This window comes from Lissotriton helveticus, chromosome 9, assembly GCF_964261635.1.
Source record: "Lissotriton helveticus chromosome 9, aLisHel1.1, whole genome shotgun sequence".
Classification (NCBI taxonomy): domain Eukaryota; kingdom Metazoa; phylum Chordata; class Amphibia; order Caudata; family Salamandridae; genus Lissotriton; species Lissotriton helveticus.
The window spans coordinates 280,051,610-280,078,408 of NC_136070.1; the positions used below are offsets into that span (position 1 = coordinate 280,051,610).

The 26,799-nt window shown below is 41.2% G+C and overlaps 1 protein-coding gene and 1 pseudogene across 12 annotated transcripts in view; one reads left to right on the plus strand and one right to left on the minus strand.

The window, feature by feature from the left end:
• Window positions 1-26,799, plus strand: part of NRXN3 (neurexin 3) — a 2,205,897-nt gene that overhangs the window by 2,048,130 nt on the left and 130,968 nt on the right. For 8 of the 12 annotated variants that reach the window (XM_078659992.1, XM_078659991.1, XM_078659984.1 and 5 more), the window contains one exon: window positions 13,145-13,452. In XM_078659992.1, coding sequence (XP_078516118.1) covers window positions 13,145-13,452 — 308 coding nt within the window. Of the gene's footprint in view, window positions 1-10,515; window positions 10,567-13,144; window positions 13,453-26,799 lie in introns of all 12 variants that reach the window. The other 4 variants (XM_078659982.1, XM_078659983.1, XM_078659988.1 and 1 more) reach the window with 1 other exon arrangement.
• The window catches only part of LOC144782548 (nucleoside diphosphate kinase B pseudogene), a 63,749-nt pseudogene continuing 62,355 nt past the window's right edge, over window positions 25,406-26,799 (minus strand).

Genomic DNA, 26,799 nt, shown 5'->3' on the forward strand with positions numbered 1-26,799 from the left:
TTATATGAATAGAAAACCCCATTTGTTAACGCCTGCATTTAAATGTTTCTTAAACAGTAACTGCCTGCTTCCTAAATGTTTTAAGTTCCATTTTAATTTCTGTCTGCGTTGAAAACCAGTATGTTATAAATCATGAAGTAATACATTGCCATTAAAATATCGTTAAAGGGACTAACATTGAATGCTTGTGTTTAATGAAAAATACGAGCACAAACTGGCTAAACCAAATAGGTAAAATTCTGTACATTATTACTTCAATTTAAAATATAAATTAAATATTTTTAAAATTCATCATTACTGTATTAAAGTATTGCATTTTCTTTTTATTCCACATATTTCTGATAACTGGGAATTTTCAATTCAGTAAATAGTGAGTTTTGACTGCTTAACCACTGATATAGAGCCGTCAAATATTAATGATAACACTATCTTCTAAAAACGTTATAGAAAAGAGGTTTCACATTCTTAACCTTTTCTTTAAACTTAAGTTAAAGAGAGCCTTGAACCTCCATTCTTTTAAGAATTATAAATTAAACATAACAGTCTCTGGCATGATAGGCATTTTAAGTTGACACTTCATGGAAGTGGCAGCCTGAGGAGTGAGCTGGGGCCTTTGCTGATTTTTGTGTGTCTATGTTACACCACAAACTGAAGCATGCACAGTGCAGCGGTGTAGCCTGGGAACTCTGGACTTACCTTTGCTCTGGAGAATCTATTCAAAAGATCTGAATGTTCCAGGCAACACTAAAAACGCCAGTATCAAAATATAGTGGATGTTGTTGGACTGGGAAGGCTACAATCCAATTAATATCTTGGTCAGTACCTTGTTGCAGCTGTCATGTCTTCACTGTGCTAACACTGGACATAACAATGGACCTGCATGATTGCAATCAAGAGCATATTATTAATCAATACATTAAGCAATCCATCAATCCTACTGGCTGCCCTTTCTGAGTTGCTTGTTTCTAAAAATGTTAATTAATATTAAAACATAAATAATTTACTCGAGTGATCTTAGTTTTTAAAGTCCCTTTAACATGCAACAAAACAATGGCCTAAACATTTTGTTAATCTGCATGCCTTAACCTGTAACAGTGATGTTTCACCCATGTGCCTGAGATTATTTCTTCCACTGGTTTCTTGTTCTTTTTTTATTTTATCTCGATCATTTGAATTTGAGCTTGTAAGCATGACAGGCTTTTTCACCCATAATTCATCACGTCTTAACAATGTCTGGCGCTCTGGTATGTGTTATTCTTTTTGTAAAAGCTAATCCCTTGCAGGTCCAAGGGTAAGCACAAAACCTGTTGTAAACACCCTAGGATCCACAAATAGGATTCAGGAATGTTGCTATGTTCTTTCTAGGCAGTCCTTCTTTCAAAAGATTGTCAGCGCTTCAAATCTTTATCATCTTTAATTACACACCAATGTTTATATTGATGGAACATCTTCATGGCTCGCTTCTATATGTATATATATATGTATCTCAATTTCCAGCCCAGCTTTCCAATTCTCTGGTGCCGTCCACTAAGGCCCTCTGCTGATCCATTAATTTCTATTCAGCATTTATCTTTCTCCCGAAGAATCACTAAAATTCACCTTGTCGTCCCATGGTCCTTCCCCTTCCATGTAGCTCATCATTTCTGAAAACGTTTTGGTCTGTCTATGATTTAGCTTGAGTAAATCTTTCCTTCTTCTGTTTTTGGTCAAAACATCCCACATATCTCTCACCAGAAGTCTTTATTTCTCTCTTACAGTTGTTACCCTAACTATGTTTTAAGTTCAATTTAGACAGGAAAGCTTGTAGATTTCTTAACTTGCCTGTCCTCTTGATATGTAGTACTACATCAGAGAGAGTAACTTGTCGGGTTGTGTCACACAGGTCACCCACTCTACCTTAGCACTGCTAGTTTTCCTTGATCTTAAACCTCAGAAAATCTCCAAATTACCAGAGAGATTATGATGTTTTTTATATACCCAAGCATTAGGCCTCATTTATGTGTCTATTGTCACTCGATGAAGTCACACACTCCAGTTCTATGCTCTTTCATTTATTGTGTATTCCAGTTCCATGCTTCTTGCATTTGGCTCTCCATTTATTCATCGGTATACCTTCCTAATAATTTATCGCAACCCCTGGCCTTTTGTCATCTCTCCAGTCTCATTCTGTGTTCTTCTTTTCTTTATCATCTTCTAGTTTCTGTTCAAATTCTTGTATAGTTTCCTCCATCCATCTGTTGATCACCAAACACCCAGTTCATTTTTATTATCGTTTTGCTCCCCTGCACATATTTTCTTTCTCTGCCTCTTTGAGACGGCCTTCACTCCAAGCTCCCTCAGTGTCTTTTCCTCCTTTTCAGTTCTTTACCTTTTCATCTGCTATCCTCTTGCTAGTTTTTTTTTACTTTTTTCTATTGGCATGATTAAGACTTCTGTGCTGGCACCTGCCTCTATAATTACTCAGGAAAATACTGTACAGAAATTACTTGATTTTTTTTAAGTGAGCATTTTTGCATGGTCTCAATGGGAACAGGTAACAATGTGCAATAATGCTCTTTGCACCTGGTAAAACTGCAGTTGTCCACTTGTTGCACTGTTTTTGCTGTGCAAAGTCATCCCACAAATTCCCGGAAAAGCAATTTGCATGGCCAAAAACCCAGTACAGAGCAAAATTGTTGATCAGCGTACTGTAATAAGCAGGGGTGTAGCTCCAGGGGGAGATTGGGGCATGATTAAGACTTCTGTGCTGGCACCTGCCTCTATAATTTCTCAGGAAAATACTGTACAGAAATTCCTTGATTTTTTTTAAGTGAGCATTTTTGCATGGTCTCAATGGGAACAGGTAACAATGTGCAATAATGCTCTTTGCACCTGGTAAAACTGCAGTTGTCCACTTGTTGCACTGTTTTTGCTGTGCAAAGTCATCCCAAAAATTCCCTGAAAAGCAATCTGCATGGCCAAAAACCCAGTCAAGAGCAATATTGTTGATCAGCGTACTGTAATAAGCAGGGGTGTAGCTCCAGGGGGTGATTGGGGCATGACACCCCCTAAAAATTGGATTCTGGTGTGTATAGTTGGGTCCAGGGCCTCCAGTCGGGCTAACAGTGTCTGTTGTCGGGTTTCCACTAGTTATCAGCCTTTATAGCACAGACACACATCTCTATGAAACTTTGCAGTGCTTGCATACACCCACCCCTCCACTTTCCTTTCACACAAAACAGGCCCAGCATAAACAAAGGACTGGATGGCTCTTAGGTGGAACAGAGAAGACTTTTAAATGTAATACTTTTTTCATCCATTTTGCCATTTTCAGTGGCAGTGATGGTTGGGAAATTTCTGTTCCACACCCCCACCATCCCCCCCGAATCTGACTAAGCTACGCCCCTGGTAACGAGGCAGCATGACTTCTATTTCCATACCCTTGACAACACTCCTTTCTACTTCTATCCTTTTCATTTCTTCTCAATATTATATCATCTTCATTTCAACATGCTCCCTCTCTTAGTCTGCCCTTCATCCACTCGGCTCTCTACAGCTTCCCCTATCTCTCTGTTGATTCCCTGTGACAGCACCTATATATCTTTATCCACCCCTCATCAATTATTCTTTTGAGCCTGTTCTTAGCCCCATCTAAGGAGGCCCTCTCCCTTTATTCTGTCTTTTAAACTATAATCAGTTCACTTTCTTTATCAGTAAATGATTTCCCACAATGTACAGTATTATCTGCTCTATTGTCTGGCACTGCACATGGAGGCTGATAGCTTTCCAACCAGTGTTAAAATAACATGCTATCCATATTATAATAAAATCTCATACATACTGGTTGTCTGTCTAGTGAGACAACCAAAAACAAGCTGGAAAGGATGCTGAAACAAGTTGCTGGCATCGGTCTGCATCTACTGCACTGCAGAACAGAACTGATGTCACCATTGCAGACAAAGAGCTAGACCGTGGCTCGGTGCCATTATTAGCACTGCGCAGATGATAGATTTCCACAGGGCATGAATTTACCCAACAAGGGAAATAAGATTCAATAGCTGAAAAGCAGTACAAAGCAATAAAGTACCAAATATTATTTTTCCACCAGTATTGCAACCTTGGTAAGCTAGTTATGAGAGGCAGTAATACAGGAGATTTCAGAAGCGTACAAGCGCCGGGCATCATAACATCAGTGAAGGTTTAGGACAACAACTGAAAATTGAAAAATATATGATAATAAAGAACTTTCTGCAGCAGGGAGGATTACAGTAGCTCACCTCATATGCCATACAAAAGTCTGAAAACCTGCTGACTTTTAAGAGCAACTCATACTTTGGAACTTAATGGGAAGGTGAATAGGGCTGCCGCCTTACCTCAAACAGGTGCCTTTGTTTGCCATCTCTGTAGTCGAAGGATTTTCTATCTACTCTTCGACCAGTCATTGGTAGATGATACCATCAGTAACAGAATCATGCTTATTTACTAACTAGAGTCAATGAGCATAGTGTTCTTAATGGCAGAATCTACATTGGTTTCAGTCCTTTTAGGTCAAAATCATGCTTCAAGTCACTAATTATTATGCTGCATAACTCTTCCTAAAGTGTTCGCAGTCCCTCAGGGAACACTCAGGGCTTGAGTACAAGTGGTGTCGGAAAGAACAACCTCCTTCACAAACCTTAACTTGTGCAAGGGTTGGAAATACCATTTGTGTGCTATTTGTCATAGTCGGTAATCAATATGTTGATATAGTTAAGCACTGTTAGATTTTGCCATGTCAAACTTGCAGTAGGTTCTATTATCACACCTGTTAAAGTCCAAAACCCATGGAATCGAAATTTATAGTCTGCCATATGTACCAACTAACTCTAAGGGGAATTCATATTAATTCCCCTAGCATTTAATGGCAAGTTTTAAAACATACTTTTGCTGGCTGTGTAGATCCACAGCTATGCCAATACTATGCAGCTTATCACCAAACTTCACCAGGTCCTTTGATGGATGGCCTTGGTATGCCGATTAGATTTTGAGGTAATGAGGCAAAATTGAAATTATATTTGTTGCTGTCAGAACTAGCTCTAAAAATGACATCCTTCGATTTGTTGACTAGATTACACCTAGAATTGATTCACCATTTATTGGTCCTTCCAAAAAGAGATCTGTGGCACCGGAACTTACTGAGATGCCCAATGTGACGGAAATGCAACACAGTCGATGACTCATTTTATGTTTTTTTGTAATTTTTGCTGTAATATTAGATTGTCTATTCTGCTGCCCCTTTTCCTGACACAAGGTGTTATTTACCATCAGGAGGCCCTCGCATTTTTTAAATCTCTGCGTAATGTGCATACGTGTTGCACAATCCTTGTTAAAATGGCTCTTCACAGGTGAAAAAAGCTATCTCATTGGGACGCTTTACGCTACAACGAAAACTGACAAGGCTGTAGGGATATGCCAATTCTCAGGAAAGGGCATGTCCAATTTATACTTTATTATTGCTCTTTTTAAATAGTGCTAAAATGTTTTTGTCAGTTTTTAATAGGAAACTTTGCCTGTAAATTTATATGAATAACCCTTTGGAATTATTTTAAAAATTGGAACATGCAATTTGCACTGTTTGTTGACCAGCCCTTGAATACTGACAGTAACATTTTAAATTCTTAATATATTTCGTATGGTTTCTTTTATATCTGTGGATGATATATGCCACTTTTATGAATACGATCTTTGCCTCTTTTATGGATTTTTTATTTTTTTTCATTATATTTTTATTTTAAACTTCAAAACCGAAGCACACATCTTAAAAGAATACAACATTTTCTTCTTACATTTGTTCATCTCACAATAGTAAAAGGGAAACTTAAATTAAATCAAAATAAGCTCAAGAAAAGAACAACCAATACATCAAGGTACCAAAAATAACACATTGCCGCATTTATGAAAACAAATTAGTAGATCATCAGCGCAACCTATCAGCCTATCCCTGTTCTCCACTTCTCCAAAGGTCCCCAGATTTTAATACCTCGCGCTCTCCCCCCTACCTTTTCTTGCATATACGTGTTTTTCTAGATTATGTATAGCAATAAGATTTGTTAACCATACTTGCATGGATGGGGGAATCTTATCCAGCCATACTCTGGCTAACCTTAATCTAAAGACAGCAGCAACCATAAAGAGAAACATTGCATCGTTGGTATCCAGTTGGGCATTTCCCGCATCGACTCCCAGCATAATTAAGCTTACTGTAAGAGTTATCTTTATCCTTAATGAGTTGCCTAAGAAATGCTCAATATCCTTAACTACAGTATATAACTGGGGACATGTAGCAAACATGTGGACAATATCTGCCTCAGAGGAATTACATCTGGGGCAGGTGATACCCTCGGTACCCCCCCATTTTGCAATCCTAGCTGGAGTGTGGTACAGCGAGAATAGTGTTTTGTAGTGTTGGGATTGCAAGGGGGCAGAGCAGAGCATTGTCCGACCTAGTTCCAGTGATTCATTAAAGGATTCGGGAGTAGCCTCTATTCTCTCCCCCCATTTATCCCTATGCTTAATCAGGTCATCCGTTTTATTTTTTGCCAACGCAGCATATATCGACCTAATGGAATATTCCTGCCCCGTAGTTATCCCTTCCATCAATTCATTAGGTTGAAAACCCAACGGCCCTCCTTGTTTATTTCTTAAAAACCTCCTGATCTGAAGGTACTTAAAGAAGTCCCTTCTATTTATTTTATATACATTTACCAGATCCTCAAATTGTACGATCGTCTCTGAGTTCATTAAATCCCCAATTTGATGTATCCCTTTGACTTCCCAGCCCGCCATTACGGAATCAGCAAAGATTTCTTCAGGGAATGATTTATTTTTATAGATTTTGGTGTACCTATTGAACCTACCCATACCCGTCTTTTTAAGAAAGGAGCTCCAGATTTTTAGTGCCGCCCTAAGAGTCTTATATGTCTGTCTTCTAAGAAAGCCCAGATCCGCAAAGTACAGAAAACAATTTTCTGTATTTTGCCCTAGTACTAGTGTATAAGTTTCAATTGACATATTAATAGTCTTTGATAGCCCCCCGCCTCCTCCTATTAGTCCCTGCATATATTGGAGAGCAGCAGCCAAGTAATACAGTCTAAAATCAGGTGCGCCCCAACCCCCTCTATCCCTTGGCAAAGTAATGAATTTATAAGCTCTACGGGTTTTTCCTTGGGCCCAGATAAATCTATTAGCTATACTTTCCAACGTACTAAACCATTTATTCTCAAAGGTTAAGGGTATTGACCTAAATAGGTACAAAAATTTAGGTAGGCCTCTTTTATGGATTTGAATATAAATCAAAATAAAGATTTTTGACTTGACTATATACTTCGATCATGATTAACTAAGACCTTTTTCTGGGATCTCACTCTGCCTATGAGTCTGCCTGCAGAAAGTATTTTATACTAAAAAATTATCACATTTATACACAAACTCATGTAACTTAAGTGCTCTGTTGCCTCTATGTTGTTTGGATTCGAATAAGAACTGACTTTAATATAAATGATGGTTATCTGAAGATGGTTTTTCAGACCTAAATGCGATTTTTATATGTTCATAGTAACCACCGGAGATCCATAGATTAAAGACCTCCTCAAGTTATATTTCAGTGTCTCCATTTAAGAGAGCCAAAAACCTTGCCTTCACTCATCGTACAATAATATTTTCCACAGGGAGACTAGGAATTCCTGATCTGCACATTGACATCCTGTAGAGATCACTAATCATCAAACCCCAACACACAATAACAGTGTCTCTTGGTTGAGGCACCTTGGAAATTATCTTCTCAACCTCAGACTCTTGTTACATCTTTCAATTATGACCTGAAAGCTCCATCAAGTTGACTAAGTGGATGAGGTAATATTATAGCCTGCGCCATGAAGAAGGAAAGTTTTCTCTAAAAAGTGTGAAACTCAAAATTGTTCCGTCACCATGAAACCCTACCGTCTCCCAGGGGTATGACCCAACATTCTCCTCTATATTTCACACACTTATATTTTCTCACTAGTAGAGATGGAGCACAGCAATAAAAAGTGTCTGTAGAATAGTTTGCTGATGTGTAATGATAAATGGCAGATCCACCTCAAAATGTGATGCATATCTGGAAATCCTATGCCCAATTGATTTGATATTAGCAGAAGGACGTAGGCCTATTCTGCATATGTACAAATACCTTAGTTCCAGTGACTGGCTTAACAAATCCACATGATACAAGCATCTGCTATGTTTTATGTTCCAGTGAATATTGAGTTGCGACAAGGATAAGGCAATGGTGAAAATCACAACAGCAGTTTGTTCTCAGGTTTCTAGGCCATGTTCTCTCAGTATAGCATTGAACAGATGAGCCGGACGATCACGCAAGCAATCAAAAATAGGTTACATCCTAAAAAGACTTGTACAGCAACAACATACTCATTCACATGCCCTTTTTAAAATTTAGCAGTGTGCCTAGTGAAAACTCGCGAAAATAGTGCATTGAGATTTTAAGTGATAGGTGCAAAGGAACTGTTGCTCGAGTTTCTCCGTTGTACTAGAAGCAACAGTAGCATCTGTGATGATACATTAGCACCATTTCCTTACAATAGGACAGGGAAGCAATCAACTTATTCAATCTCTAATGCTGAACCAAGCTTGGTCACCGAGAAGTATCTCAATACACTAGATGTTAGAGGTCAGACAGTCAGAGGCACCCCACCTTAGCAAACAAACTGAACTAATGAGTGCTCGTCAACAAACCATTCGCATGTAACCTTTGGACATTCCTCTCACTGTCCATCTGTCAAACCTATGACTGCAACTGCTGTAATATTGTCATGTCAATTTGTGGGGAAAAACCATTTTCTGTCTTTTTGTGGAAATTGTCAAAAACGTATTGGGTCCAAGCTCTATTTATTCCTGAATTGTTTTCATGCATGTTTCTTCAATGTCAAAATGGTTATTATTATTAGTATTTTTATTATTACTATTGTTTGGTCTGTGTGTTTGAAGAGAGTCATATCGCTATTATTACATTCACAAGATCAAATTCAGTCCTGACATAGTGATGAAAGTGGTAGTCTTCCAGTGACATATTTTGGCACCTGTGTGGCAAGAGTTTGTATTTTCAGACAGCTCTATGTGGCCCAGGTTTCATATCATACTTGATACAGCAGATGAGGACCCCATTGTAAGCATCATGGGCCAGATGTATGAATTAGTGGCCGGTAAAAAAGGTCGCAATTTGTGACTAGTACTATGTTACCAGTAAAGATTTTTGCATACCGATCTATGTATTAATATGTTGGTTCATAAAATTCTGGATAGGATTTATTATAATCTGCCCCCCGCCCCATGAATAGTAATGGGATAGGTAACAAATTCAACTCAACCCGATTAGTGGCCTACTAGCGAGAGCAGACCACCATGTCTCTAATAGTCTAAGAGACCGATTTCCTAAAAGAAAACAGCGCTACTTAAAAAAAAGTTTTCTTTTTTTTTTTAACTGTTTGTTTGAGAGTTTCCAGGAGTCCCAATGAACGATTTCCTTCAAACAACAAACTTTTGTTGTTGTATTTTTTAATGCACAAAGGGTTACCACCTCAACTCAGGAGGTAGTGACCTTTCAATGTTTTGATTACGGTCACAAAACATTGATACATCTCATACCAGTTTGAATTTTGGAAGGAGTGCATACAACATGCATCTTCCACATAACAAATCAGTATGGCATTGCATCCTATTTTAGGTGTAACTAAAAGTTTACAGACCCTTAAAAAAGGATGTTTACGTAGAAAAGGTCTGTTTTGTGGTTGCAAATTCCGAATTGAGAGTTTGCAACCATAAAATAGGTTTATACATCTGGTCCCCAGGTTTTTAGATTTTCATGGAGTCAAGTAAGTTTTCAAAATGACTATTGTGAGTTTAGGGAATTGCACTAATAGTCATGATACGCATATTTAGTTTACTTTTCGTGTGCTTCTCAATCCAGTACAAGTTGATATAGCTAGAACGTGTCACTGTCACTAAGGATGTAGCCGAGGACTTGGCAGATTCTGAAAAAAAAATGCTGATCATCAAAAGATTAGGCATCATCTTTTGGGTGACTGATTAGTTTTTCTCCATTGAAAATTGGCAAATTACATCATCAAAATACCACTCAGTTCTCTTTTGAAGTGTCACTGGCTACATCCGTACACTTGTGGCATTGTAAAATATGTAAGATTTGCTTTTTATTGTAGTGTTTTTTACAAATCTGTGGAGTGTTGTATTATATGTCAATTTTATTGTGACAACTGGCTTTTCCCCACACAAGGATGACAACATTACAGCAATGATCAGAAATCATGAATAACTACCCCAAACGCATGTCAATGAATCATAATCTATCCTAAAGTCATGATTTCTGTGAGTTCCCTGAATCTGCGATGACAAACATGTTGGCATCCTTACCATATGTCTAGCCTTTCTGAGTCCGTGTTGTTTGCTAAGTGCGGCAGTGTTCATTAATTTCTGATATACACACAGACGGGAAGAGGAACTATGGTGGAACGGCATCCGCAGCCTACAACACTGCAAGTAAGCTTTTTTTAATCATTTCTAACTTAGAATATGCTTCCAGGTGTCTGGAGCAGCATAAATGCCTGATTTGTTTTATTTAAGCTTCCGGCTATCTTCTTTTTCCAGTTAACCAATCAAAAAAGTTTATAGGAGATCCAGTGACCTACATAAGGAGATACAGGTGAACCGGTGAACTACACAGATTTGGCCAATCAATTAAGCTGCTCCACCCTACAAACCTTAAATAATTCAATCTGGTTAACTCAAGCCTGCTGTTACCTTTATAGTTAATAACTATGCTTCGATTGCAAGGTTTGCATACAGTCATTTTCATTAAGTGCTTTAAGTGGCAATAAACCATTTTAGTGTATTTAAGAAGCAGGATGTACATACTTGGCTTTTGGGTTGTATGTCAGAATACCAATAGAAACCATATTGTTCAACAGACTTATCTTGCACTAAATACCCTTTTCATATATATTGTCCCTTTGGGTGTATATTTTGTATTATTGCTCCAATGGAATGATATTTTTTGTGAATAATATTTCTGACACGATATTTATATTGGACGGCATTTTGTTTACGATATTCTGGAACTGTACCCACTTTTGAGAGTTAGTTACCCATCTAAAATTAAATGTTAAATAAATTGTTCTTTAAATCATAATTGAAAATTTAATTAAGTCTGAATCGCTTTGCCAATCCATTTGATGTGCTGATTTGAAAAGGAATCTCAAAAGAAAGGTTAATCTGCCAAACTTAAATCTTACCTCTGGAGCAGCAAAATGTGTATTATTACAATTGAAAGGTGTTTTAGTTCAAATATTACTTTTCTTGGTGTAATTTCCTGTTTTTTCAATAGCTGTAACAGCATTTGATGGATATTAGATAATGGCAGGGCTCACTGTGCTCATTGGTTGTTGAGTGTTTGGACTGTTGAAATCATATGCAGTCATAAACACGCCCATGCTTACTGTGTTGATGTCTATTACTTTGTCCTGCACATTTCAGTTAAAAAAGTGAAATCTCTACACAAGAATCAGAACAGATACCTTAGTGTGAGTGGCCTTTTAGCAAAATTGCTTCTATACATACATAAAGTAAGTTTTTAGATTTAAATTCTAATATTCTTATGATACCTAAACTTTAAAGCTATACAGCTGCAAGAGTAAAGAGTTATAATCATATCCTTGCATGATGAAGTTATGACGGCATTACCATAGAGCTTCTAAGTGTTTGCAGTCTTCTGGTTAATTATTTGACACCATAGGCAGTTTAGGAAGTGAACATAATGCACCTTACAGAGATGTTAAATTCAGAAAGAAATACAGTTTTAATATATCATTTCCATACAGTAGGCACCTGAGGCTAAACCATGTAGCTTTTCATAATTTTCTCCTTAGGTTTATGGTATGCGGATATTATTTCCTAGAGTAGGACACAGAAGTGATTGTGTTAAGGTGAGTCAGATAGGTGAATGGATCCCCATTATCCAAGAGGTAGGTAGGGATAGGTGTGTTACAACTTTCATCCAACCGAAGGTCAATGGATATCAATTAACTGCTCCTGCCTACCAAACATGAGGGAATGTGAGCTTATTAACCCATATATTATATATTGAGTTACTGGATATTTATCACTAAACTGCAAGCAGCCTTGTAAGCATCTATTAACTGCTAGTAAAATAAGTGAGCAGCATTTTTAATTCAACCAATTAACACAAGTAAAATGTAGTGCAAACCTGTGTGGTATCTAAAGCATATCAACAAACTCTCAACCCGGGAAACCAACAAAATCCTCCTAGATGTGAGAAAAAAGACTGACAGATGCTAAATACCACTACAGTTCTTCTGTGCATCTGCATCAAAACCTTTGACAATGTGGACTACATCAACAGGTACACTGGCCAACCATACTAAGAAGGATGCAAGATATTATCATGCATATAAGCCTGCAGCTCTGCTTGATGGAACCACAGTTCTCTCTCTTAGTTTCCCATCCTCTTTAAATACTTCCTGTACCCCTCTGAGCTCTTCTTTTCATTATCTACCTTTTGTTCACAGATTTATTCCATTGATATTGAAGACTGATTAAGAGATATAGGAGAAGCTATAGACGTAGTGCCTAATTACATGGACTGTGAAAGCACAAAATTAATCTCCAGATAGTGTCAATATAAACATGTATTAATTGATTCACAAACAAATGTATACCTATTCATCCCTTAATGGACTCCTAGGTTTGTTGTACACAATTGTCATTTAAGGCTATATGCCTGAAGCTTGTACATAATAAAGGCATATTGGTGGCTGCAAGAGCCCACTCATTACCCTTTCAAGTAAGTGAACAAACTCAGTAAATATAACTTCGAAGAGAGGCTCAAGTCTTCATTTCTGATAATTCTGACTGGAAAGTAGCAGCATTATACTTCTGATGCGTTAATATAATTAGTTAGAGTTATTGATTTCACACTGTAGCAATCAAACATAGTGGATGAAATAGATGATATATATTGATGCTGGGTTTGTCCTGAACTCTGTCAAAAGATGCACTTCTCTGGCAATGATTTTCCTTCTACCATTCACCCTCCCACTAGGCCGTCAGTTAACCATCTTCAACACCCAGGCTCAGATCTCCATTGGTGGGATGGACCGGGGACGCCTTTTCCAAGGACAGCTTTCAGGACTCTACTACAATGGCCTCAAAGTGCTCAGCATGGCAGCTGAGAACAATCCCAACATCAGAATCAATGGCAGTGTGCGGTTGGTGGGCGAGGTGCCATCCCTCATGGGTACAACGCAGACAACATCCATGCCACCAGAAATGTCAACCACCATCATGGAGACCACCACCACAATGGCTACCACCACAGCCAGGAGAAACCGCTCCACGCCAAGTGTGCAGGTAAGAGTTTTGCAAACCACATGATGAGAGTGATTGCTTGTAAAGAAACTGATTCGTAGGGGAAAACGGTATACTTTTGTTGTAAAAAAATTTGCGAGAATTTGAAAACACATCCACCCAATACAATTGAGGTTTTGAACGTGTAGAAAAAGCTGAATAGCATGGTGTTAATGGTTTGAAATGTAACTCAACATCCACAGTAGAAATTGTATGTGTTGCTAAGAGCATATGAAACCTGCCTCGAAAAATCACAGTTTATCCCCAATATCCAACTGAATTATTATTAAAATGTTGGCCAGGTCTGCAAGCCTTGCCTGTGTTTTGGTTTACATTATTTAATTTTCATGCTTAAAATCTCTCACCCGTTTAGACATTATGCTTAACATGCTAAAATAAACAAATTATCCTTCCTGGTCCTTTGCTCTTTACATATTAAATCAAGTTGCTTATATTAGTGATAGATAAGCATACTAAAAGGATACCTTAAGCAGCAACTAAATAAAAGGGTTATGCCTTACAAAGACAAATCAGCCTACAAACACACAAAAATAATTAATTGGTCAACATTCCTCTCCAACAATAGAAATCGTTTGTATACACCTCGTATAAAGGGAACACTTTTCATACCTTGAAGCAAGTACATCCAAAATTAAGGCACCAGCTGTTCCTCTAACAATATGGTAGATAAATATGTCACTCTTCTAGTCCCCTATGTGTGAAAATTTGCACTTGCCATTTCTCAGACTTATCACTGAAATAGCTAACTTCAGAGAAGCGATACACGTTTAGATTGTGGCTGGGTGTTCCAAGAGGGTGCAGTGGAAAGAATATGACTACGAGTAAAATTAGTTGAGATCCATTCAATTACCAATTCAAGTAGCCAAACAAGCATTGGCATTGCCAATAGGTCTGCTTCAAAGGAATGTTTTATGGTAATGTGAAGCATTACAAGTAGATAGCTTGCAAATGGATAAGTATCTGTGTTGAAACAAGTAACTGTGGAATTATATTGGTGAAGTCTAAAAGGTCAGGTGACAGTTGCATTGTCAAGCGAGACCTAAAAATCCATGTAGGATAATGACTGCCCTTCTCTAATCTGTGTTGCTTCCTGCGAGAAACACCATAAATGATCTAGTTATCTAAGACAATTTGATTACAATGTGATGTGTGTGCCCCTGAAAATTCAAGCTGAGGCAGCTGGATAAATAAGCAAACTGATCACAGCTGTGTGGGTGGAGGGCAATTACTTTTCTGTCGAAGCACACAATATCGGACCAATCAAAACATGTATTCCAGACTGTTAACATGTGGGTGGAGCCAAAATTCCTCTTCTGGTGATTCTCATTCTCACATAATTGCCTGGCGGCAGCTGTCAGGCCAGACCACAAAAACAGTTGCATGCAAAAGTGTGACTACAAACCATACATTTCAGTTCACAATGTTACCATGTTCAAATGAACTAAATTCACATTAGTGCAGATTTGCAAGAATGCAACAAATGGTGTCATTGTTTTCAATTAAACGCAAGGAGATGATGGACAGAGAGCTAAAACTTTTAAGACACTCACCCCTAGTCACAGATCTGGGTTGTATCCATCATCATTATTTAGCTCACTTCACCACCCCAGTTCAGACCCAGCCATATGCATATCAGTCTTGAACCTGTTCCTCATTGGATCGCCAGCCATTATTGCCAAGCCAGGTCTTCCCTGGACCAGAAACAAGCCTCCTGGGACTGGTTTCAGAATAACACCTCTCATCAGCCAGGCTAGCTTAATTCCATTGGCAAAGTGAGCAAGGCACCCATGTCTGGGCATTGTTTGAAATTGCGATACCTTTTGTTTCCAACTGTATTTTTCTGCTCTTACTTACCACATTAATATTTGTTACGTCCTACACATCTATGTGACAACGTTTCAGTGTTGTTTTTTTTGCAAATTCTGTGCTATTGAGAAAGTCCGTGGCAGATCCTGCTCATTGATCAATTCTTTGAAGTTCACTTATGTTATAACAAAATTTAGTTTCACTTAGAGAATTTTATATTGACATGTAATTACAGGTACTGAGTAATCAAGGTGATAAAGGGATTTGTCCAGGATCACAGTAATGAGTCAAGTGGGAAATTTGAGCGAGATTACAACGGTGGTCTGCCAATTCTACAGTTGATAACGCAACCACTAGACACAACATCAGCTATGAAGAAGGCATGTGTTAATAACGTACACCACATGCTCACTTCAAGCTTCCTCTGGGAATTGCTGCCTCTGTAGGAAATAAGAGGGCTTTGCACATATGAATCATTTTAACCTAGACTGATTGGTCTAATACGATCCCATTACTTGCATTTCCCAAGAAGCTCTTTATCCTTGTTTTTCATCACCATAAGTTCATTCCGCTGCTGAGGTACTTTGTCTCCCAAATATAGGATGTCAGGGACAGTGCTGTTTTGCTTTAGGATCTGTGCGCCATTATGTTCATTAATGAGTTGAAATCTAAGCCAGGCTGATTTGCAGAGCTTTTTCAAATGAGCATGCAATGAAAATGTTGCATCCCACAGATGTAGCAAAATGTCAACCTTTGGTTTCTACCCTTTGAAATTTAGGATGCAATTGAATCATATTTGTTTCTAAAAAGAGATTGAACTTTCTGTAAAAATCTACACAAGATCATACAATCACTTGCACCCGCCCTACCACATGCATACAACTGGAGTATACTCTTGCAGCCTTTTGATGCTTCCTTACACACATTGCAGCTATCTTCTTCTTATGCCATCTGAACACAGCTGATGCTGGTCCCAGACCCTAGATACTCGCTCATGACAAAGTAGGTCCCGAACTGATTCCTGGAATTAAGGGAATGTTGCTGCCTGATTGCATTGCTTAAGGATTTGGTGGAAAAAAACATTATGGTCAATTGAAATGTTTCTGATTCATCAAAGCCATCAGATCACTGTTAAATGTCTGGGTATATCACACCAGCTTTTCTATGAATAAAACTCAGAGCCTTAGTAATAACTTTGGAGCAAATATGAGGTGAACTTCTAATCGACTTGGGCTGATAAAGACTAGATTTAATATCTTTAAAACCAAATTAAATGTTGCAATTATTCATTCAGATTTTGGTATTATATATCTTACCATCATGCACACAAATTTGAGTAGCACAAAAGGGGAAAAAACATATTGGGAAAAAAGAGAAAAAAGAAAAGAAAAAATGACAAATAGGTAAAAAAGGAAACTTTTAAATATTTACCTCATGAACTATGACAGAAACAGATGTTCACACTTCTGGACAGAGCCTGCCCCAGTGTGGTCATTTGCACTCTTAACACCAAGTCCAAGAAATGAAGGAGGGGTCTCTTTCTCTCTCTCACTTGCTCCTGCAGTCAGTGTACCTGCTCCGCAAACAGTGCTGGTGTTGCTCGCTTGTACTGAGCCCCTGACTGGCACTTTTCTTACCAATGGGCTTGTGACCACACTCTTTATTCTTCATAATGGTCTTCATCAATTAAAAATTCAGTGTTAGTCAAAAACTCATTTGACAACTGAGTGAACTTCTTGCAGAATCCCATAGACATATTCTCCTTTTTTCATCTGGACCATAACAAAGGTTTCCTAAAATAGTCATACCTTGATCCTCCACAGACCAATGGGGTACTCAATACGCCTACTGACTGTCTCAATGGACCCACTCAATCTTCAGTGATCATAAAGCATTCTGTATGGATGGACCATTCTGATTCCATGGGCTTCTTTGAATAAATATTAGGGGGATTGTTTTTTGCCTCATCCACTTATTGAAGGTGAATCATTGCATGTAATTTTGCCAGTAACAATGCCAGTGTGTGGCCAACAGCAACACTGATGTGACAGATGCACTGGAGGCACAGATGAATCCCGAGCAGTGCCTTATTAATTTGACCAATTCACCATTCGTTTTTTTGGGCTGTTTTGAAAGTGGAATTTGTTTTTAAAAAAAACACACACACAAAAAACTACAATTCTGACGCCCATGTAGTTTTCTTTGACACTTCAATTCCATATTTGCTTTGCCAGCTTGGATCTGGCCTGCTTATTACAGTAGGCCTATGCAGGGACCTCCAGTTATTGCCACTGTGTCCCAATGGTCTTTGGATAGATGGCTTCTAGGTCATTGGATTACGAGAATGAATTCAGCGAGGCTTTGATGTTGGAAACACAGCAGTTCCTCCAGTGACCTTAATGAGTTTGGAGTCTGCTGTTCATATCTATCCTCTACAATGCAGTAGATAGAGTGGGACTTGAGTCAGCTCCTTACTCATGGATAGTCCAATTTTGAGCAATAAAGTAAAACAATTCTAAAATGGCTGCCATGGCATTAGTGCAGATGTGCACACATGGATTTCTAGGAAAAAATGTTCTTAAACGATTCCTAGATGGGCAGCCCTTTTGTGCACACTCATAATTTTGCATATGCATTCATAGCCGAATGTATTTTACCTTAATCTAAAAGAAAAAAACTTTCAAAATAATCACGCTTGCATCCGCATGCATGCTTATGCACCAAACCTGTTTTTGACTGTGTGCTGAACTTCGTGCATGTGCTCTGTGTCTAAAATGTAATGGCATTTGGTTTATCCATGATTTGCATATTTGATTTACTAATAAGTCCCTAGCATTGTGTGTGCCCAGGGCCAGTAAATCCAAAGCTACTAGTGGGCCTGCAGCACTGATTGTGCCACCCAAATGAGTAGCCCTTGAAGCATGTCCCAGGCCTGCCACTGCAGAGCCTGTGTGCACAAGTTTTAAGTACCCAGTCGACCTGGCAAGTTCATCTTCTTGCCGGGCCCAAATCCTCCCTTTTATTAGATGTAAGGCACCCCTAAGGTAGGCGCTATGTTGTCCCATGGGCAGGGTGCAGTGTATCTAAAAGGTAGGACGTGCTTTTAAGTTTTACATGCCTTGGTAGTGAAAAACTGCTAGATTTGTTTTTCACTACAGCAAAGCCTATGTCTCCCATATGTTAGCATTAGAGTTGTCTTGTAACACTTTCCAAGTGTACCATCCGATTGAGAACAGATAGAAAATTGGATTTTGGTGTGTTTGGACTAAAATTGTAACAACACATCCTTTAGTGAAGATGGTTTTTAAATTGCAGGTCTGAAAATGGCACTTTAGAGAGTTAGCATTTTCTTACATTATCATTCTGTGCCTCTGCCTGTTCCTAGAATGCACGTCTTGTTTGGATGACAGTTGAGCTCTGTGAATTCACTTTAGACAGTCAAACACAATGGGAGCTGGGGGGGGCCTGCATATCCTGATGACCAATCCCCAGGCTGATGGGTCTTCCTGAGCTAGAGTAGTGGAAGGAGTTGACACGTGCACCTGAATTGGGCTGTGCCTGTCCCCTCACATACCTGCTTACCCCCCTGTAGTGTGCCTGGAGCCAGGGCCAGGGAGGGCAGGATCTTGTGCACTACAAAGACCTTTATTTCAAGTCTTCTTACTTCAAAGGCTAAACGGACACAAGACCTGGACTTCTGACACCATTCACTCAGAAATCTTCTGGACTGACATTCTGCCAGGAAACAGAACTGTTATACTGCCAGGGGGACTGCCACTTTGCTGCTTGCTTTGCTGTGTTTGTCTGCTGTCTGCTGCTTCTTGCCTTGGGTGAGAGAACTGGACTTTGCTCTCTGTATCCTGCTTCCAAATTTTTCCAAGGGCTTGAGTTGAGCTTGCCTCCTATTGGAACTATCAAAGCCATCAAATACTTCACCTGCGGCACACGGGCTCCTCTGCTGAGAGTCTGTCTTTGCCAAATGGACTCTTGTAAGTGAATTTAGTGCTGAACACAGAAGAAACCAACACCTTGACTTCGAGCGCCTCTATGGAACTGGCGCCGGACTTCGACACCACATTGCTGCCTGCACCTGAGCTGTGGTCAAAGCTGAACTCAATGACTGTGACTTACAGCACAAGCCCCATACTGCTGCAGTGCCTCTGAAGAACCGCCTCAAAGAGAGTCCTGAGTACTATGTCACCGAAGTCCATTGCACCCAACTCAAACTTGCCACTGCACCATTGGCCCCGTAGTGTGACATTGATGCTACGAAATCGACACCTCACGGCTTGACCCATGACACTTTATCTACGCTACTCTGCCAGCGGAATCAACGCCTAGCCGCAACCGCCGCACCACCTCCAATGCACCTCTCATCGTCCCCAGGTGTCAGCGGGTCAACGACTCTACACCACCTCTAGGAACCAACGCTTCACTTGCTTTAATGATGCCTCGCCTCCATTGTGCAATGCACTGTCCCCGAGCACCGGAGTGCCAACAACCTGCATAGCAGTAAGGAACCAACACCACACCTGCCTATTCTTTGCCTCAGCTCCCTGGTGCCGTGCAATGTCTTCATTTCTCCGTGTTTCCAAAGTATTGTACTGGGGGTCTGTACGATTCCGTAGCTATCCCTTGGTCCCTTGCGGTCAGCCTGAACTTGTGGATTTGTCCCCGTCAAGCACGTCAGAATAGCCCCAACCGGAGCAATTGTGTTTCTAAGTGCTATAACTTTATTTAATCTTTAAAAATGTGTATCTTGACTTATGTATTTTGGAATTTTGTTGTTTTGGGTTACACAACAAAAATACAACATACCCAAGTCAAGATACATCTTGTTTTACTCAGATAAATATTGGCTATTTTTATAAACTGGTGTGGAGTACTTTTGTAGTGTTTCCACTGTGTTACTGTGTGTGAGTAAGTAAATACTTTACACATTGCCTTTTTAGTTTAGCCTAACTGCTCTGAGTCAAGCTACCAGAGGGTGAGCACAGGTAAATTTAGTGTGCACTACATTTACTCTGACTAGGATTGTGGGTCCCTACTTGAACAGGGTGCATACCTCTGACAACAAGAGACCCCATTTCTAACAATACTTTACTCAGTGTAATCAAACATTGGCAAAGCAAATGGCTTTGCATCTCATTACAAAATGTGACACCTACTTGCTTTGCCAATGCTTGGTATAATCATTGGTGAAAAATATTTTTGACACTTAAAATGTTTAAATATCATGAGTGTGAAATAAATATGCTTTGTCAGCAGGGTACTGTTCCTATCAAGGTCTGAGCTTTACATTCTTTTCCATGGTTGAGTAATGCATTTACATTTATTAAATGTCAAGGTGTGGCTTACCAAATTAGTCCTGTGTCAAAACTCAATTCATAGTAATATAGTCCACCATGAATAGTAGGAGGAACAGAGACAGGGTAGTAAATGATGCCTGTGAGATGTGATTGGCAGGACATTCGCAACCTTGGTTCATCCTCTGTCCTGTAAGCTATGTTACCTTTGTATGTGTAAAAAGTCATCCCCTTTGAGGGCTACAAGTAAGATACAGGGTTGGCGGAGCGAGGGGGGAGGTCATGAATAAAAAAATGTAATTACTCTCTTGATCTCGCCTCGTCTCTCATCCGTCTCTCCCACATTGAGCGAGTCTTTCCAGGAAGCACCCAGGCTCCCCACAGCCAATCATAACACTGCAATGTAGCATTATAATTGGTCTGAGTACTGGGGTTTAGCACTCAGCCAGGGACTGGGGGCCTGGACATGTTCTTCATGCAGTCTGTAAGTCTGTGGAGAGCATGCAAAGTGCACATGACTGTTTGGCTGGACCGAAAGGGACTCATGCGCACTTTACAGAGTGCACAACAACCACTCCTCCTCCCCGACTTCCAAGCTCCGCCCCACCCTACCTGACAATACGAAAAATAAACTGATGATAACATCAGTTATTATCATTTTCTTTTTTCATTTACATTGCTCGATGAGGAGTGGGGCGACGCTCCTCCGCCATAGCGCAGGAGCCGCCACTGACCCCCTTGCCAACCAGTTCGAACACCTTGAATAATGATTGGCAGGTTCTACTCTGTGATGGAATCATAATTAAGGAATTACCTCTGGATAAAATGTCACTACAAAGAACACCAGTACTGTGTGGGTAGTGAAAACTGAAGTTTAAGTACAGCATGCCCCAACTGAGCAAATAATATTGAATGCGATATATCTCCTCCTTGAGATTGCTCTGATGTAGCATGCGGAAATGTGCAGCTTTTAACATTAAAATAACATGAGCACATATGGCATTTCAAAATTACTTGTACATGTAGAAAATGAATTGAAACCTAGCAATAAGTGTTCTACTGTTAGAAATGACACAAGACCATGGTAAAGTCCACGCACTCTACTCTTGAAGAATGAGGAGTGATGGGTGTTTCTTTGTCTTTGCTGCTCTATTGCCCTTTTCAGTTCCATGACAACTTCAAATTATTGTGTCAGGTGTCAGTCAACATGTTGGTTTCATCTCTATGGGTGTTAAATAAAGCTAGATATTGGTATTCTAAATTGTCTGTGAGCAATCCTCTTTAACAGTAGCACAGGATATAAAATGAAAAGTCATGCTGACCTAAAGGGAAAAGTCTGCCTTGCTTTATTGAGACATATGAAAAAAGTAAAGGAAATATACACCTGCTCATCTCAAAAGCGATATCTCTCCACACAACTTCTCGCTTAATTTCTGTATTCCTTTTGGCCTGGTAGAAAGGGAGCATTATTTGATTGGGTATCCATTTTCTCTATGCCCTACGAGTCCTTAAAGTCCCACAAAAAGGGATAAAGAATAATATTGATGAAAAACATGGTTAACGCCGTCATATCATATAGGGGCTTGATTGTTATCATGCAATAACTTTTCCCTGGAAGCTGAATGATGAATTAAGCCATTCCATTTTATACAACAGGGCAACCCAGTCTTCCCCCAAGGAACTGGGTACTGTAGTTTACATATGAAAATGTTCCCGAAGGAATTCTTTTTCACATAATTTAATAGTTAAACTGGTCATAACAATGATCCTTCTATATACCATAAATCAGTCACTCGTATTAAAAAACACAGGTGTATTGTTTGTAACAAACCTATATTATTATATGACAACATACATTTATTCATATAAATTGTTAATACATGTGGTACAAAAACATTATACACGGCAATATATACACAACAGTACATCAATATGTCAACACTGGTGCCTCCACAAAATCCCTCAAAAAAATTACTAGTATGCTTTCATTGCAGGGATATCAGGAAGCGAAAAATACTCTTAACCGAACAGATTGATAAACCCACAGCCATAGCTCAGTTTTAGAGGCAATGGGCTTCAAATATCCACTTCACGCCTTTGAAATGCTTGTCTGATAGGAGTTTGGCTCTCCCAAAGCACTCCGGGCTTTTCTCTATAACGGTCTCCACCCCAGCCCGACTCTCCCTTCAGCAACTACTGGCCTTTCCGTAGATCCTGTTCCCTGTAACAGACTTTACCCCAGCCCTACCCACCCTTCAGCGACTACTAGACTTTCCATATTTCCTGTTCTTTATAACTGACTCTTCTCCAGCCCTACCCTCCCTTCAGTGACTACTGGCCTTTCCGTAGATCCTGTTCCCTGTAACAGACTTTACCCCAGCCCTACCCACCCTTCAGCGACTACTGGACTTTCCGTAGCTCCTGTTTCTTATAACTGACTCTTTTCCAGCCCTACCCTCCCTTCAGTGACTACAGGAATTTCCGTACTTCCTGTTCCTTATAACTGACTCTCATCCAACCCTACCCACCCTTCAGTGACTACTGGACTTTCCTTAGTTCCTGTTCCTTATAACTGACGCCTCTCCAGCCCTATACTCCCTTCAGCCACTACTGGGTTTTCCTTAGTTCCTGTTCCTTATAACTGACTCTAACCCAGCCCTACCCTCCCTTCAGCGACTACTGGACTTTCCGTAGCTCCTGCTCCATGTAACTGACTGTTTCCAGCCCTCCCCACCCTGCAGCGACTACAGGACTTTCCGTAGCTCGTGTTCCTTATAACTGACCCTTTTTCAGCCCTACCCTCCCTTCAGTGACTACAGGACTTTCCGTAGTTCCTGTTCCTTATAACTGACTCTAACCCTGCTCTACACTCTCCCTTCAGCGACTACAGGACTTTCCGTAGTTCCTGTTCCTTATAACTGACTCTACCCCAGCCCTACACTCTCCCTTCAGCAGCTACTGGCCTTTCCGTAGCTCCTGTTTCTTATAACGGACTCTACCCCAGCCCTACCCTCCCTTCAACGACTACTGGACTTTCCTTAGTTCCTGTTCCTTATAACTGACGCCTCTCCAGCCCTATCCTCCCTTCAGCGACCACAGGACTTTCCGTAGTTCCTGTTCCTTATAACTGACTCTACCCCAGCCCTACACTCTCCCTTCAGTGACTACAGGACTTTCCGTAGTTCCTGTTCCTTATAACTGACTCTCATCCAGCCCTCCCCACCCTCCAGCGACTGCTGGGTTTTCCATAGTTCCTGTTCCTTATACTGACTCTACCCCAGCCCTACTCTCCCTTCAACAACTACTGGCCTTTCCGTAGCTTCTGTTTCCTATAACAGACTCTACCCCAGCCCTACCCTCCCTTCAGCGACTACTGGACTTTCCGTAGCTCCTGTTCCATGTAACTGACCTTTTTCCAGCCCTCCCCACCCTTCAGTGACTACAGGACTTTCCGTGATTCCTGTTCCTTATAACTGACTCTCATCCAGCCCTCCCCACCCTTCAGCGACTACAGGACTTTCCGTAGTTCCTGTTCCTTATAACTGACTCTACCCCAGCCCTACCCTCCCTTCAGCGACTACAGGACTTTCCGTAGTTTGTATTACTTATAACTGACTCTTCTCCAGCCCTACCCTCCCTTCAGCGACTCAGGGGCATGTGCCTGTCCCTGCTCCAGTGAACGGTGGGTTTGAGAGGGAATGGCCCTCAGATCCCTTCCCATATCTGTACGGACTAGTCCACATCGGTTTGTGGCCGCTTAATGGTCGCAGTCGAGGGTTTGTCCGAACCCAGGCAGGCACCTGAAACAAGTTCATTGAATAAACGAGGGACCTACCCAAACAATTCTCAGCCACCCCTCTCTCTACATCTCCAAGTCCGCGGTCCTTGCCCCCTCCGACACCCCACCCTAAAGCCAATATTCTTTTTATTTCTCTTTGCCTCTCAGCCATTGGTCCTTACGACTCTCTGGTGAGGTTGGACTGCGGTTGGTGACTCCGCAGCGGCCAGCCCGAGCTGACTCAGAGGCGCCTCCGATTGGACCCATTTCACTCGGAGAGGAAATGTTTCGTCGTCTTCAATTTATCTTATGACTGCTTTGGAGGATAGGGGCTGGCTCATAAAATTCATTTTTAATTCATATTTTGAACTATAGAATTTACCGTCGCTGCAGAGGGCCGTATGCATCGGCTCCGCTCCTCCTGTCGAAGTATATGTAATGTTCCCAAGCAGGGGCACCCCTCCCAGGGCCTTATGATGTGTACATCTTTCTATAGTCAGTTGGGGGCACCGCCCCTGGAGTGACAGGCAGGGTGCACGATTGTGCGGTCAGTGAACGGTCCCACACATGAGGTCACAGACATAGTGCCCACACCGTCATCCGCTCCCCCTCATTTTATACACTTGCCCATATAATGATTACACAGGACACATTGTTATGGGTAAAGAACTGCTGCAGGTTTATTTTCATACAACAAAAAGTATGACGTGGGTTATCTAACGGACGATCCAGGGCAGGCAGCCCCTCGCTGCCCCGCCCGCCTTATGAGCCAGCCGGCACGGTGGGTTGATGCCCGGACAGTGCAGCCTTTGCTGATCTCCTTACGGATCACGTGATCATGTCTTATACTCCTGCCCCCCCTTTCAGGGCGGAGCGTGGTGTGGCACACTCCCGGTTGGTAAGGCTCCCCAACCGCCTGAAGGACTAACGGGGCGCCGTCGCGGTTTTCCCGGAACCTCCCTGCGGCTCCAGGTCTTTGGCTCAGGCACCCTTACTGTGCCAGGCAGAGGTACCCTTACTGTACCCGTCTGCCGCAAAGGTACCCTTACTGTACCAGTTTGCCTCCAGATCGCCATGTAACTCCGCCTACAACACAAAAGAAAACATTAGAACATCCAAATCAGTATGCCACCTGCCAGCGAGGCAGGCAGGCGCAGGACGGCCTGAACAGGGGCCGGACAGGGGCAGCCGGGAGGGCAGACGACCGGCAAAGAGGTCGCATGCAGGGCTGCAGGGGCCTAAGTATCCGCCCGCCCCCCAATGCGCCCTCCCCCGGATACACGTCACTGGTGCACCCGGCCGGGGGAGGGGCAGGTGCACTGCCCGAGCCTCCCCCTCCACGAGGACTGACGGAGGGGGGGGGCTCCGACTAATGGGACTAAGTGGGCTGCCGTGCTGATGTCCCCCTGTGGGGGACGCGGGCAGTGGCAGAGTGTACCTGTTTGTGATGTCAGCTAAAGGCACCCTTCACGCTGTCAGTGTCTGGCTCAGGCAATGTGTGCAGGTGTCTGTGCTCGGTATGAGGTACCACACATTACGTCACATGCAATGGACCTGCTTTTATTGCCAGTTAAAGGTACCCTTGATGCTGTCATGGAATACGCACAGGAAGTAATAGTGAGCGTGATTCTGTGGTGAGAGGCACCATGCGTTAACTCACAGACAGTGTACATGCGCGTCTCTACGGTAAGTCGGTCGGGAGCGCCCTCATGAAGTGATAGTGTGCGTGATTCTGTTGTGAGAGGCACCATGGGTTAAATCAGTGTACATGCGCGTCTCTATGGTCAGTCGGGGGTGCCACTCATGAAGTGATAGTGCGCGTGATTCTGTGGTGAGAGGCACCACGCGTTAACTCACAGACAGTGTACATGCAAGCAGGGCTTTAAGTGGGGGAGGTCTGTGGGGGGCTAAGCCCCCCCAGTTTTTTTTGGAGGGCCTCGAAAGGGGGCTCTAGGGGGCTCTATTTTCGGGCCTCAAAGTCAAAGGTAGGGTGAGCAGACGTCCCGGTTTTTGTTTGGTGTTACTTGTGTTGGTAACATGTCTTGATAGTGAAATACTGCCAATTTCGTTTTTCACTATTGAAAGGCTATCTTGCCCATAGGATAACATGGGGAATGCTGTGTGACATGTTTACCTGCATATCTTCCCATAACGGCAAGAAAGATCATTTGCATATTAATGAAGAATTGTTGTTGTCACCCCTTCTAAGAGCCCCTGCAGCTCCACTCTGACTATTGCTTAAAGATTCAGCCCCCCTGATTTTTTTTTAAGCCCCCCCCCCCCGAAATTTGGCTCTAGTTGCGCCTCTGCCTGAACTCAGAATTTAATAACACATCCTTTAGTGAAGATTGTTTTTAAATTCTAAGTTTGGAAATAGCAAATGTTTTTTTAAAGTGTTTGGTATTTTATGGCTTATACTTAATAAATATACTTTTTTTG